Below are 15,684 nucleotides of genomic sequence, written 5' to 3' on the forward strand. Positions count from 1 at the left end.
GGCATTTTTCAATACACATGAAATAATATATCTCTATTTGGTTTCTCACACCATCTATACTATATTTATTTCTCTTTACTCTCTCTCCCCTTGCCTCTGCCATCTTATCCTCCCTCCCAAGTTAGAGCAACTCACCAGCTTCCCCATTTCCCTCTTGATAATGCCTGTGACCTACTAGCCCTCTCTTTCAAGAGCCTTCTTCCCCTCTCCTTCTATAATTCCTTTCTGCTCCCCTGACTCTTGTTCTTCCTTTGGCATATAGACTCACATCTAATGATTTGGAGCCAGCATCCACAAATGAGAAAGAACATGGATCACTTGTTTTTCTGAGTTTGGGTTCACTCAGTATAACAGTTCCTATTTCCAGACATTTGCCTGCAAATTTATAATGTCATTTTTTTTGTTGCTGAACAAGACTCCTGTGTATCTTCCACGTTTTCATTATCTAGTCTCTAGTCATTGGTTAAGGGACACTTAGGTTGATTCCATTTCCCAGCTATTGGGAAAAGAGCAGCAATAAACATAGCTGAGCTTGTACCTCTGTAGCAGGAGATCAAGTCCTTGGGTATATGCCAAGAAGTGGTAGAACTGGGTCACATGGTAAATATATTTTCAGTTTCTTGAGAATTCCCCACTGATTTCCATAGTGGATGCACTCGTTTGCAGTCTTACCAGAAGTGAATGAGGGTTCTTCTTTTCCCACGTGCTTGCCAGCACTTAGTATCATTTGTGTAGGTGACAAAGATTCTCTCCCACTTTGTTGCTTCCTCTTCACTCAACTGATTGTTTCCTTTGTTGTACAGGAGGATTTTTGTTTAATGAAGTTCCATTTGTCAATTGTTGGTTCTGATTTCTGATCAAACAAAGTCTGATTTGAAAGTCCGTTCCTGCAGGCATATCTTGTAGGGTACTACATATTTTTTCTAACTGTTGCAGCATTTCGGGTTTTTCATTGAGGTCTCTCATCCATTTGGAGCTGATTTTTGTGCAGGGTGGTAGATATGGGTCTAATTTCATGGTTTTACATGTGGAGATCCAGTTTTCCCAGCACCGTTTGTTGAAGATACTGCTTTTATTCTGGCTGCTTTGGCATCACTGTCAAGTATCAGGTGGCTGTAGATGTGCTCTCATGTCTGGCTCTTCTATTTTATTCCATTGATCCGCATGTCTGTTTCTGAGCCTGCATCATGCTGCTTTTAGGTTGAGAGCTCTGTAATATGGTTTGAAATCTTCTGTGCTAATTCCTTGAGAATTGTTCTTCTTGTTCAGGGTTGCTTTGGCTCTCTGGGGTCTTTTATGCTTCCGTATGAATTTTTGGATATTCATTTCTACCAGGCACTGAATAAATGGAACTTGAGATGTATGTAATAGATTTTGAATAAATTTTCTAAACAGCTGAGTGGAGAATACACACTGAATGATTATTTCATGGTATTGTGAAAATCTTTTATCAACAGAATGCTGAAACATTAGCTTTGGGGCAAGAGACTGAAATTTAGAGAACTGATATTCTGTTCTTTAGATTATATGAGGGATTATGACATATAATTTCATTTACTGTTTTTTTCAGACAATGAAAGTTTTATAGTGTTTCTGATGTCTTAAAAATAGTATGGCAGAGTGTGTAGCGTTTGTGGGAGGAGGCATAGATGAGGGAGGAGGACTGGATGTGAGTGGGAAATATTGTATGAAATTTTAAAAGCTCAATTAAAAAATAGCATGGAAGTTTGAAGAAAGTGTCACTTCCATCCATCTTCTTGGTTTAATGAAGGACTCTGAATCAAATTTGCTCCAATTAATACTATCAAATTTAAAATCTTCGTTAATCACCAGTCTCCTATTAGCTGCCTTGTGGTTATTATCATAATTCCTCCAAGGACAAACTCTCTCATGGTTACTTCAACAAATAATTTCATCCCAGGGAAACCTAAGGTAATGATACAATTTTATGTGATATGTCTCTAACTTGCAGCACAGGGTGGAAAATTACAGAAGGGCCCTTTCTCTTATTTTTTAAATTAAAACGCACACTGAATTCTCAAGACTACTAAAGAATACACATCCATATATCTATCTTAACAGGCTCCAAGATGAAAACTCCTTTCTCTCACAATGGATCTTCCAGACTTTCAGAGATTCCATCTACCTCACTTTACTTTGTGACATCGAAAGAGAAATGGAAGAAACTTTGCCTGGCTTTCAGCTGAAGATATTTATCCTTATCATCTTTGGAGCTATATTAGGAACAGAGTAGAATTTGCATTCCATATAGTTGTATATTTTTGTATGTCTGTATGTGTGTGTCCAGTGGATTCTAATTACCTCCAGTATCTACCCTTTTTCATACCATAGTATGACAGACAGATCCATGTGGAATAGTTATCTTCCATATGTATCCATAATTACACAGGAAATAACTTATCCCTAAACAATCTGATTCTATGGACAATTTTGAGAGGATGAGGACAGACATTCTACTTTTGATTATCATTAATTTCTATTGTTGCTTTGTATTTCCTTCAAAATTTATGACAAATATCTGCAATTTTACTAATCTGTTTTGTCGCAACCCACAATCCAGGTAAAAACCTGGAATAATTTTGTACTTAAGTTGCTGTATAACCTCCTTTTCAAATTCCATCAGTTGCTCCTGACTTGATATAAAATTCTTTCTTTCTCAACTGTATCTCTTCTGCAAATCCAGCAAAAGACAGGAAGGGCATGATGACAGATAATCAGAGCTTCCCATCTGAGTTCATCCTCCTGGGGATCCCCATCCAGCCAGAGCATCAGAGCATCTTCTTCACCCTGTTCCTGGCCATGTACCTGACCACAGTGCTGGGGAACCTGCTCATCATCCTGCTCATCAGGCTGGACTCTCGCCTCCACACCCCCATGTACTTCTTCATCAGCCACTTGGCCTTCACAGACATCTTTCTCATTAGTCACAGCTCCAAAGATGCTCATGAACATGCTGACACAGGAGCCACTCCATCTCATATACTGGGTGTGTTTCCCAGATATATTTTTTCTTATTTTTTTGAGGCATTGAAAGCTTCCTTCTTACTGCAATGGCCTATGACAGGTATGTGGCCATCTGCCACCCTCTGCACTACACCACCATCAAGAGTCAGAATCTCTGTTTCCTGCTAGTCATTGTGTCTTGGATTTTGTCCTCTTATGATGTCCTTGTGAACACCCTACTCCTGGCTTGTATCCATCAATTTAAATACATCACTCCCCACCACTTCTGTGACCTCTCTGCCTTGCTTAAGCTGTGCAGCTCTGACACCACCATTAATAAGCTGGTTATCCTCGCTGTAGGTCCAGTGGTCATTATGTGCCTTTCATATGTGTACTGGTCTCTTATGGCCACATTGGGGCCACCATATTGAGAACTCCCTCCATCAAGGGAATCTGCAACGCCTTGTCCACATGTGGTTCTCAGCTCTCTGTGGTTTCTCTGTACTATGGAGCCATTGTTGGGCTGTATTTTTCCCTTCTCCTAATAACACTAATGACAAGGATGTTATTGTGGCTGTATTGTACACTCTTATGATACCCATGCAGAATCCCTTCATCTACAGCCTGAGGAATCGGGATATGAAAGGATCCTTGAGAAATACTCTCAGAAGATGAACATTTTCAGTATGATATATGCCATCTTCCTAGTAATCATATATGATAACTGCTTAATGCTGCATATATTTTTCTCTATGGATTGCTAGTTCTTTTTTAAGAATTATTTTGAGTTTTTGTGCATTTCATGTAATAGATCTTAATCTAATTTAGACCCCCTTCCTCCATCTGTGCCATCCATAATGCCCCCCCACTGGATTATGCATTCTGTCATATATGTTAAATTCTCTCCTGTCAAGCATTTGTACCCAGGTGTCCTTTGGTGCAAGTTCATTCACTGGAGTCTAGTCAGCCTATCTAGAGTCTCCCCCTTAAGAAGATCTACTCTCCCTCAACCTGCAGTCATCAGTTGCCAATAGTTCTTCAGCTGGGGGAACTGTTGTTTCTGAATGGATCTTTGTGAATCACTCTTCCTAAGTTTCTTTCAGCTCAGAAGCTGTTTCTGTCTCTCTTTAATTGTCAGACTGATCTTGATATGGGAAAGGTGTTTATAAACTTGCTTTCACTATTTTTGTTTTCCACATAGTGTCTTTGTCTTGGAATATTTACAAATTCTGTGTCCTCCCAGCTCTCAGTCTGCTTTAATGAGGTAGTTTGGGAACTTTTATCCAAAAATTCTCTTCCTTTTTTAAGGTAAAAATATTTCTTTTGCTAGATTCATTGATTTTTGTGTGAAATTTTGTAATATACTTCAAATTTATTTTTGAATATTTATAGTTTAACATTTAATTTTATTTTTGTTTGTTAATTTAAAAAATTTAAATTGACACATAAAAATTTTCTCTATTTTGTGGTACCAGATGATACTTTCATACATGTGTAAGTGGTATAACGTTAAAGGGAACATAATCATATCTCTTTCTTTATATACTTATATTTGTGGTGAAAATATAAAATCTATTCTTCCAAATTCTTTTGGTATGTGTCATAGATTCTCATTATCCACAGTCACCATACTATGTAAAAGGAGACCAGAAGTTGTTTTCCTTACTTGATGAAATTACAAGTGTAATAAAACTTGAGCAACTTTTCTTCATTCATTCTTCCCCTATCTTCTCCATGTTATTTTTAATTCCTTCTTCAATGTTCATTTATTTGTTTGAAATTTAATAACTAGGCATACCAAGTTTTCTTTCTCTAAAACAATAGGTCTGGCCATAAATTTCAATGTAAGACAAGGACAATGGACCATGTAGCATGGGTATGGTCCAAAGCGTGCTAACTAGAAAGTTAACTGACTCCCTGTCAGTTGAGGGCTAGTGTTTTGGGGAAGAGCAGTAAGAGTAGAGATATCTAAATGAGTTTCAGGGAGTTGTTATGCTACACGGTATCAGTCTTTCTGAAAAATGTTTTGGTCTCTTCCTGTGTGGGACATAGCACGGCTCAGCAGAAGGTCAGGAAGTCTAGACAATCTGAACTGAGGTCAAATAAGATTTTAGCACGGCTTCATCCAACTGTAATTAATTTTAAAGTGAAATAAAGGTACTTCTGCCCCCAGCTACATAAATGTTGTGTCTGTTCTCATTTTTAAGGATACATGTTTACTGAATTTTCTGCAAATTAATTTTGATTTTGTAGTTCCATTTGTCCAGAATTCCTTTTTCTATTCTTTCTCTCTAATACTGTTTTTCCCTTGTCTATGAAGTGCATTTCTTTTAGGCAACATGTAGATAGATCCTGGTTTTTAGCCAATATATTGGTGAATGTGTCTTACTGGAAAATTGAGACCATCAGTTTCGGGTTATTGCTGAAAAGTGTGTGTTAATTCTTATTTTGTTGTGATGTTTGATATTTCCTATTCCGTATTTGCTTGGGCTCATGGGTGTGCTTCTCTTTCATTAGAATGTGTAGGATTTCTTCAAGTAGCTTCTGTAGTGCTGGCTTAGTGGTAATGAATTCATCTAGTGTGTGTTTATCATGGAAAGCTTTTCTTTATATACTTATGAAAGATAATTTTGATGGATATAGTAGCTGGATTGACAGTTACTGTCTTGCAGAGTTTGAACTATGTACCAAACACTGAGGCATCCTATTTCATTTGAAGATGCATTTAGATTTAAACTACAGATTAACCACAATGTAGTGATGGTGGGAAATTTCAACACCCCATTTCAACCAAAAGAAAGTCTGTAAGTAAAAAATTAAGCAAAGAAACCTAGGAGTAAAATGACATCATAAACCAAATGGATAGAATAAGCATCTACTGAACATCCCACTTAAAGACTAAAGAATACACTTTCTTCTCAGCAGCCCATGTTTTGGAGAACTCTGGGGTTTCCTTAACCAATAAAACATAAGTCATAAGGAGGTATCTTTTGCCTGAAATTTTCATTTAATAACTCATGTCTTCTGGGAGCAGATTGTAGACCTACATTGGGTAATTCTGTTTGTACTCTTTATTTTATGTTTATATTTTAACAATTTCATACATGAGCATTGTAGTTACATCACCCACCCTGCCTTATCTCCCATCTAACTCCTCCCATGTACCCCACATTCTCATTAGACTCCATGACCTCTTCATTGATTATTGTCACACACATAAAGAGAAAGGAGAAGAGAGAGAGAGAGAGTTAGTTTACTTAATGGTGCTCAAGTGTACATGTATTTATGGTTAACCACCTGAGACTGGGTAACTACTAAACTCTTTTACAAAAACAGTTACACTAAGAAGCCAATCTAAACACATTACATACTTGTTCCTGATAGGGTAAACTGGTTCTCCCTCCCCTGCAGCCATTGATTAGCTGTAGTTCTTCATCTAGAGGTGGAAACTTGTGCAGTTTTCCCCCATCCACCCCGGCATATCAACTGTTGTCATTATGCAGGTATGTTTACACAACCTTATTATGGGGATTCCATGCTTATAGCATCAATGTCAGGTCTAGAATACATTGTCTAGCAGCAGGTGCCCTGGTCCTCTGGCTTTGACAATCTTTCTGCCTCCCCTTCTTGTGCTATGTTCCTTGAGCCTTAGGAGTAGGGGGTGTATTGTAGATCTTTTCAGCAAGGCACCATGCATTCTCTTATTTTCTATGTTTTGAGCAGTTACGGAACTTTGGTTTTGCTAAATTTGTTTTATTGTGCTTTTGTACATTTCATACAACAGTTCTTAATCAATCAAATTTAGACCTCCTCCCCAGTCCATGCCTCCTCAACCCCCCACTGAATCTCCTGCATTCCACCATACATATTAAGTCCTATCCAGTCAAGCATGTGTACCCAGGTGTTCTTCAGTGCAAATTCATCCACTAGAGCCTAGTCAGCTTATCTAGAGGTTGTAAGAAAGGTCTACTCTCCCTCACCCAGTAGTAATCAATCTCCAACAGTACCCAGACTGGGTTCACCAATCTGGCACACTGCCCATTTCCCTCACTCCACTCTGGGTCCTTATCTGATTGAGTTGGCATGGGTCTTGTGCTAGACACCACCATTGCCATAAGTTCACATGTGCAAGCTTCCAGTGGACTGAACACCTGTTTCCTTATGTTCATGGACCATTCCTGGCTCTTACAATATTTATACCCCTTTTCCACAGTGGTCCCTGAGCTGTGGGTGGGTGAGGTTTAGTATAGGATTTGTATCCAGGGACACACACTCTATAGTCTCGTATTCTCTAAAACTTGACCAGTGTGACCTTCTGTGTGCATCACATTGTGTTGTATAAGGAAGCTTCACAGGTGAGCATTGAGGAATACACTCATTTTCTCTCTACCCCCTTTTCCATTATGTTCCATGAGCCTTAAGTGTAGTGGTTGTACTGTAGATATGTCTCATAGGACTGGGCATCTCTCAGACACATATTCTCTGTGTGACCAGTTGAGTAACTCTGCAGTACTGGACCTTTGTAATAGTCTCTATCTGTTGCAGAAAGAAACTTATTTGATGAGAGTTATATTTGTCCATCAGTAAAAGGGTAAGTGTTTAGAATATAATTGGAAGCTACATTGGTTTAGGAAAATGGCAGTAGTTCATTCAACATAATAAAGGCAAAAATAATGTTGGAGGGATTACAATATTGGATTTCAAGCGATCTTATGGAGCTAGAGTATTAATAACAGCAGGTCTGGGCACAAAACAGACATTGTAGATCATTGGAGCAAAATAAAAGACCCAAACATGAATACATTATTATTATAGCCACCTGACATTTGACAAAGATGCCAAAAATGTACACTGGGGGAAAGACGGCATCTTCAACAACGGTGCTTAGAAAAGTGAGTGTCTACATGGGACAAATGAAATTAGACCCATATCAAATTACTCTGCACAAAAATCAAGTCTAAATTAATCAAAGTCCTCAGTGAGAAACTTAAAATACTGAAACTGTTAGAGAGCATAGGTCATACCCTGCAAGATATAGGTGCAGAAAAGGAATTTCTAAATTATATTCTTTTAAAAAGTTGTGTTTTGAAATTATCTTGACAACTAGCTCAGTGCAGTGAGAGATGATCTTGATTCATTTTTCTACATGTTGAAATCCAGTTGTCCATTTGTTGAAATTATTGTCTTTTTTTCCAGTGTCTTCTTGACATCTTTGTCAAAAATTAGTTTAACTGTAGTTGGCAGACTTATATCCAGGTCTTCGATTCTATTCCATTAACCTGTGCCTCGTTTTGTGTTAGTTCCATGCTGTTTTTATTAGTATAACTCTGTAGCATAATATGATATCATATATGTTGATTTCTTCCACAGCATTCTTTTGTTCATGATTGCTTGGCTACCCTTGGTCTTTTGTGCCTCCATAAATATGTTTCAACTGTTTTTTCTAAATCTGTGATTAACAGCATTGAGATTTCTATTTATATATTTATTTTTGTAAATTTTCATTGGTTTTTTTGTGTATTTCATACAGAACATCTTAATCCTCTTTATACTCCCTTCCCCCACTTCCACCCTTCCATAGCCCCCCCACTGGCTTTATACTTAGTGTTCTCAGTTGTCCATCAGTCCTCATCCACTGAGGTCCAGTCAGCCTATCTAGAGTCCCTCCCTTTAGGAAGATCAGCTCTTCCTCACCCAGAAGTAATCAGTTACATCTAGAATAAAGACCTGAGAAACAAAAGAATGAAGAAAACAAATGACCCAATTAAAAGATGTATTAAGGATGTGAATAGAGAGCTCTCAAAAGAAGAAATAAAGATGGCTAAGAAACGTCTTAAAAAGTATTCAAAATCATTATTAACTATGGAAATGCAAGTTAAAACCACTTTAAGATGTCCTCTTACCCCAGTCACACTGGCTAAGCTTAAGAAAGCAAATGATACCAAATGCTGGAGGGGATATAGGGAAAGGGGACTCTCATTCACTGTTGGTGATATAGGGAAAGGGGACTCTCATTCACTGTTTGTTGGATTGAAAACTCATGCAACCCTATGGAAAGCAGTGTGGACAATTCAAAAACCTAAAAATGAAACTGCCATATGTGCTGGTTATACCACTCCTTGGCATGAACCCAAAGGACTCGTCCTACTGCAGAGATATTTGTGCAACCATGTTGGTAACTGCTCAGTTCACAACAGCTAAGAGACAGAAGCAACCTGAGTTTTCCTCAACTGAGGAGTAGATAATGAAAATGTGGTACATTTACACAGTGGAGTTCTACTCAGAGGTAAAGAAAGAGGAAATAATGAAATTTTCAGACAAATGGATGGAACTAGAAACTGTTATACTAAGTGAAGTAACAGACTCAGAAAACCAAAAGATGTATATTCTCCCTCATTTTTGGATCCTAGCACCAAATCCTTATGTGTGAGTATATATCCTGATGTAACTGCAGGAACCAGGAAAATGGAAAGGGACCAGGGAGGTAAAGGGAAAGACGGGCAGCAGACCCCAATCTTAGCATTGAGATTTTGGTGGAGATTGCTTTGACTCTGTACATCATTTTTGATAGGGTGGTTATTTACACAATATTAATCCTTTTAATCCATGAACATCAGATGTCTTTCCATCTTCTAGTGTCTTCCACAATTTATTTCTTCAGTGTCTTGCAATTTTCATCTTAGAGCTCTTTCATTTCCTTGGTTGGGTTCATTCCCAGGACAAGAAGGTTGGAAAGGGGTGGCAGGTGAATCTGAAAGGAGTTAGGGGAAGCTGTAGGAAGTAAATACAATCAAAATGCATCTTGTACATGTATGATATTCTCAAAGAATCAATAAAATACAAATTTTAAAAGGACAGACAAACTTGTTATATTCATGGAGTGCCTTACTGCACGCCAGTATAGACTGGTAATAAGAGAAGGCACCACTGCCTATGTTTATTTTTAATCAAGTTTTCATCAGTATGTCAATGAATAGAGTGAAGACACATTGACAGACAGTGGGGCCATTAGGGTGTTTTGGAGATTCTTGAAATAATATAGGATTCTGAAGGAAGAGACTTTATCACATTCGACCACCAGTTTGGTTCAAATGACTCTTAATCAAGCTTTTTTTATTACAATATGAAAGTAAAAACTTCATGAATCACTGAGTTCTCATTAACCGCCTTGTATTTTATAATATTTTCTCCAAGGATAAGTTATTATGTCTTTCTCAACCAACAAATATATCTCTGAGGAAAACCAAGGTAATGATGCAATTGTAAGCAGTTTGCTTGTAAATTTGAACAAGGCATCAGAGATGACCCTTGGGTCCTTTCCATGGATTGTAAAAATAAGTGCACAATGATTTATCAGGACTATGAACAAATGTGTATCAATACATCTATTTTGCTGGGCTCAGGGCTAATAATTCTTCCACGTCTCAAAACTGATTGTTGATACCTTAGAGAATCCACCTGATTCACTATATTAAGTGCCTGCTAGAGAGAAAAGAAAGAATTGTCCCATGCTGAAGGTGTCTGTGCTCATCATGGTACGGGCTCTAAGATGCTGCAGTTTGCAGTTAAAGCAAGAGTAGAGTCTCTCTCCCTCTCTCTCTCTCTCTCTCTCTCTCTCTCTCTCTCTCTCTCTCTCTCTCCAGTATGTGTTACTTATCCTTTGATAATATACACATAATATCACAGCCAGATCCTGTGTTACTTATCCTTTGATAATATCCCCATAATATGACAGACAGCTCCATATACATTGGATTATTTTAGTATCTATCTAAAACTTGACAGTAAAGAGTAGTACAAACATCCCTATAGAATAACTTACCTCTAGGAGATTACATATATAATGTTATGAGGATAAGGTAGAGGTATATTTCCTCTTGCTTATTTTTGGTGCTGATTATTTAATTAATTTTTATTGAACTTTTGCAAGTATATGCTTTGATGATATTTAGATCCCTTCCCATATCTGCTTCGCTTTTTCTAACCACCTATCAGATTTCTGTACTCCAGTACACATATCTATCATTAATCTAGCTATCATCTATCTATCTATATCTATCTATCATATATATATTTATCATCTACTTATTATCTCTCTCATATATATTGTATGCCTATAGAGTAAGGTTTGTGTCCCCAAATGCCCTTCAGTGTGAGCTCATCTACTGCAGTCTAGTCAACCTACTATGAGTCTCACCCATAAACAAGACTGGATCTCCTCTTCCCAGTAGTCAACAATTGCCAGTGGTTCCTCAGGTAGGGTTGGGGTTTCTTAAATTCTTCCCGATGTCTATGCTGAGATTTTGTCTGGTTTGAGCTTACATGGGTCTTGTGCATGCTGTCACCATTGCTGCGAGTTCATATGAATAAATGACCAGCTGTCTGGAAATCTGTTTCCTTATGGTTATTCACCTCTTCTGACTCTTCTGGTATTTCTATCCTCTCTTCCATGACAATATCTGGGACTTGGAAGGCAGTTTATATAGGTGTCCTATTCAGGTTATGTACTCTGTAGAATTTAATCTATGCCTGTTGGCAAGTTGTGCTTCTCTGTGTTAATCACCATCTGCTGCATAGAGAATCATCTCTGCTGAGAGTTGAGAGATGAGCTAATCTATGCATACAAGAGTAAATCATTAGAAATAAGTTTAATGCTATATCTATAGCAGAGTAGTTGTATTAGGCTATATTCCATGGACTGTGGGTTGTCTATCCTCAGGTTCCTAGACCTGATACCGGTGTCAGTTATGGTATCCATCCTATGAAACAGAACTTACATCCAATTAGAAAGTAATTGGTTACTCTTACAATATTCATGCCACTATTGTGCCAATGGGCATATCTTCCAGGCTAGTTGTGGTCATAGCTTGCATGATTCACAGTTGTGTAAGGTTCATATTATATTTTCTGTTCAGGTTCCTTGCATAGCTCCTTCTAACACTATGAAAGCCAGTGAGTAGAGATGAGGCTTTGAAGTCAGCACCAGCTTGATTTCCCCTTGTTTGTTCTATAGTCTGTGTATGTAGTGTCTTCAACAATAGAGTCTTACTATGAATTTCTGGTGAGTAACCAAGAGCAGGGGTAATAGTCAATGTTTTTGATGCTTTATAGGATGCCTGATCAACAGCTTCAAAAAAGGGAGTCCACTCTGGCATTTGGCTTTTATTTTGCAAGGCTATGATGTCTAGTAGGGGCAATGTACCCCTGTTACAAGGTAACTCAATTAAATATCTTTTTATAATGTATTAGTATATACTTGAAGAGTCTAGAGGGGTAGGTATAAGAACCTCTAAGAACATTCAGTGTTAGTTATCCATCCCTATACTCCTTCCTCTGCCCTACCCTCCCATTCCCCATCCTGTTTAGTCCTTCCTACTCTATTATTCCCCTTTCCCCCTTTAAAACTCTGTATTCTACCTTCCCTTCCAGTAAGTTCCCTCCCACACATAGACAATTACTGATTTTTTTTCATCTTTTTGTGATAATTATTTATTTTTTATTGAATTTTTGCATCTCTCCTTATTGCCCACCGCCCAATTTAATGTACTCTATCATATACATATGGCCTATTGAGTCTAATTTGTGTCCCCAAATGTCATTCAGTGTGGGGCTATCCATAGGAGGCTTTTTAACCTATTAAGAGCCCCATACTTGAAAGAGACTGTCTCTGTCTTTCTTAGCAGCCACGATTTTCCTAGGTTGTGTTGGGATTTCTTATCCATTTCCTTATGTCTCTGCTGGGATTTTGTCTGGTTTGATATTTTGTGGGACTTGTGTATGCTGCCACCCTTGCTGTGAATTCATTTAAGCTCTGTTTACTTGCGTTCATCCACAATATTAAGCCTACCAATCTATGAGCATGGGAGGTCTTTCCATCTTATGGTTTCTTTTAAAATTTCTTTTTCTAATACCTTAAAATTTTTATTATATAAGTCTTTCAATTTGTTAGGTTTATTCCAAGATATTTCATGTTTTTTTAGGCTATCATGATTTCTTTCTCAATTTGCTTATTGTTAGTATAGAGGAAGACTACTCTTCAAGTTATGTTTTACTTCCAAATATTATATCTAATCTCTGTTTTATACATCAGTGGTGCCATAATTCAGGTGGAATGCAGATTCTACTTTGTAGTACATACTTTGATATGTTCACTTTTGCTAACATATGGTTATGCATATGGATAGGTCTAAAATCAACTAACTTGAAGGAAAGAATAAATAACAGCATTCATTGACAGAAAAACCAACTCAGGACCATGAAAATGGAGAACCAATTAGCTTATGCTAGACAGACGTTTACAGAAAAGCTTTGCTTTGACAGCTACTAGACATGCCTTGGGGACTGAAATAACACCCACTACTGTTAGGCCCCTCAAACCTGTCCTGGATGTCCCCCATCCACTCACCCTTAATTTACTTCAGAGCTTTCTAGGCAATATTAATTGGCTAAGGCCCTGGCTTTCCATCCCCACAAGTCAATTACAGCCACTTCTTTGTTTTCTATAGACTTGAAGAAGAATTATTCTGTTTGAACTGAAGGAATGTATAGGTAGGAAGTTGGAAGAGATACAGACATATTTTCTCCCCCTCATTCCACAAGAATTCCCTTTTAAAAAGCGATGGAAGACTAAAATTTTTGGAGTAAGAAACAATGTTTTAGATTTTTTTTAACTGAGCTTTTGTACATTTCATACACAGTTCATAATAAAATTTACAAGTTATGCCACTTGATATTTTGTATTACTGACCTGGAATGAAGCCCTTTATGCCCTAGCTTCAGGCCTGTCTCATATGCTATTTCTAAGAAGACTGCAGATTCTGATGTCTTAGAGATTTAAAGCAACCCACTGGCTCCTCTCATCTTAATTCAGTGAATGTGAATAAACTGTTAAGCAAAGACTTTTTCAGCAGCCTAGGGCAAGTTAAACCAGACCAAAAGACCATTATAAGTCACAAGGTTTTCATTATTGCGTTACTAATGCAGCCTTGCACACTCAATCCATAATTTCATATATCTATCATGAACTGATAGATTTATAAATTTTTGTCCTTGTATGATATGATCTAAGGGTCATTTTGATGTTCCACAAATTCTCCAAAAGATGTTGATTTGACTTCTAAAAGGATAAATAATGTTCTTTGTCAAGACTATACCTAGCCTTTCAGTGTGTCAAAAAGTTGATATATTCAGATTCAAATGTATTCACTAACTAATTTAAAACATGGTTGTATTATGTAATAGTTACAATAACTTTTCTTTCTTTTATGTCTGCATTTTTTACTATCAGGAAAAGAAGAACATGAAAAGGGAAAATCAAAGCAGTGTGTCTAAGTTTATCCTTCTGGGGCTCCCTATTCAGCCAGAGTACCAAGGCATGTACTATGCCCTGTTCCTGGCCATGTACCTGACCACGATGCTGGGGAACCTGCTCATCATCCTGCTCATCAGGCTGGACTCTCGCCTCCACACCCCCATGTATTTCTTTCTCAGCCACTTGGCTTTCACAGACATCTCTTTCTCATCTGTCACAACTCCAAAAATGCTCATGAATATGCTGACACAGAGCCACTCCATCTCATATACTGGGTGTGTTTCCCAGGTATATTTTTTCTTATTGTTTGGGGGTATTGACTGCTTCCTTCTAACTGCAATGGCCTATGACAGGTATGTGGCCATCTGTCATCCCCTGTACTATAACACCATCATGAGTCAGAGCCTCTGTTTTCTACTGGTAATTATGTCCTGGGCCTTGTCCTCTACCAATGCCCTTGTGCACACCCTTCTCTTTGCTCGTCTCTCTCTGTTTAGAGATAACACTCTCTACCACTTCTTCTGTGACCTCTCTACCTTACTTAAGCTGTCCATCTCAGACACCACTATCAATGATCTTTTTGTCCTCATTTTGGAATCACTAGTCATTGCAGTCCCATTCATGTGTGTTCTGGTCTCCTATGGCCACATTGGGGCCACAAGCCTGAGAACTCTCTCCATTAATGGAATCTGCAAAGCCTTGTCCACATGTGGCTCTCACCTCTCAGTGGTTTCTCTATACTATGGAGCCATTATTGGGTTATACTTCATCCCCTCCTCCAATAACACTAATGACAAAGATGTCATTGTGGCTGTGTTGTACACTGTGGTCACACCCATGCTGAATCCCTTTATCTACAGTCTGAGGAACCGAGATATGAAAGGAGCTCTGAGAAATACCCTCCAGTGTTTCCCAGACATAACAAGGCAGTTGCATATGTGAATGACAGTGGTTATGACTGCGTGCACAAGATTTATACAAGATCAAGACAAAATCCTAGCATGGAGGGGGAGAGTAATTAGGAAAGCCCATCTGTAGCTGAGGAGCTTTTGGCAACTAATAACTTCTGGGAGAGAGAGAAGCAGTTTTCTTTAGGATTGTGGCCCCTTAGATGCTATCCATACTCATTAAATGGCCCTATATCCATGTCTATACTGGCAACACTAAGTGGATGCCGTGGGTATAAAGAAATAAAAGAGAACTAGTGAAATAGGGAATAAATAGTGGTGGTGGGGATAAGGGAGAAATTGAGGGGGAGGGGATTGGAGTGCACTTGATCAAAACACATTACATGTATATATGAAATTCTCATTCAGTAAAATAGAAATACCCTCCATAGCAGAGTATTTTTAGAGTGAAAGCATGGTCTTCCCTCTTAACTGTATATGGGAAATTCCCAATCAATTTTG

At 38.1% G+C, this 15,684-nt stretch overlaps 1 protein-coding gene across 1 annotated transcript; it reads left to right on the top strand.

Annotated features, from left to right (window-relative positions):
* The first annotated feature begins 2,721 nt into the window (after positions 1 to 2,721).
* On the top strand, positions 2,722 to 15,217 carry LOC108490268 (olfactory receptor 50-like). The gene is given in 5 exon segments (XM_017795952.2): positions 2,722 to 2,930; positions 2,932 to 2,980; positions 2,982 to 3,209; positions 9,961 to 9,963; positions 14,258 to 15,217. Coding segments are annotated over 5 exon segments (1,449 nt in total).
* Positions 15,218 to 15,684: the final 467 nt, after the last annotated feature.

This window comes from Nannospalax galili, unplaced genomic scaffold, assembly GCF_000622305.1.
Source record: "Nannospalax galili isolate Female #2095 unplaced genomic scaffold, S.galili_v1.0 scaffold290, whole genome shotgun sequence".
In the NCBI taxonomy this organism is placed as follows: Eukaryota; Metazoa; Chordata; class Mammalia; order Rodentia; family Spalacidae; genus Nannospalax; species Nannospalax galili.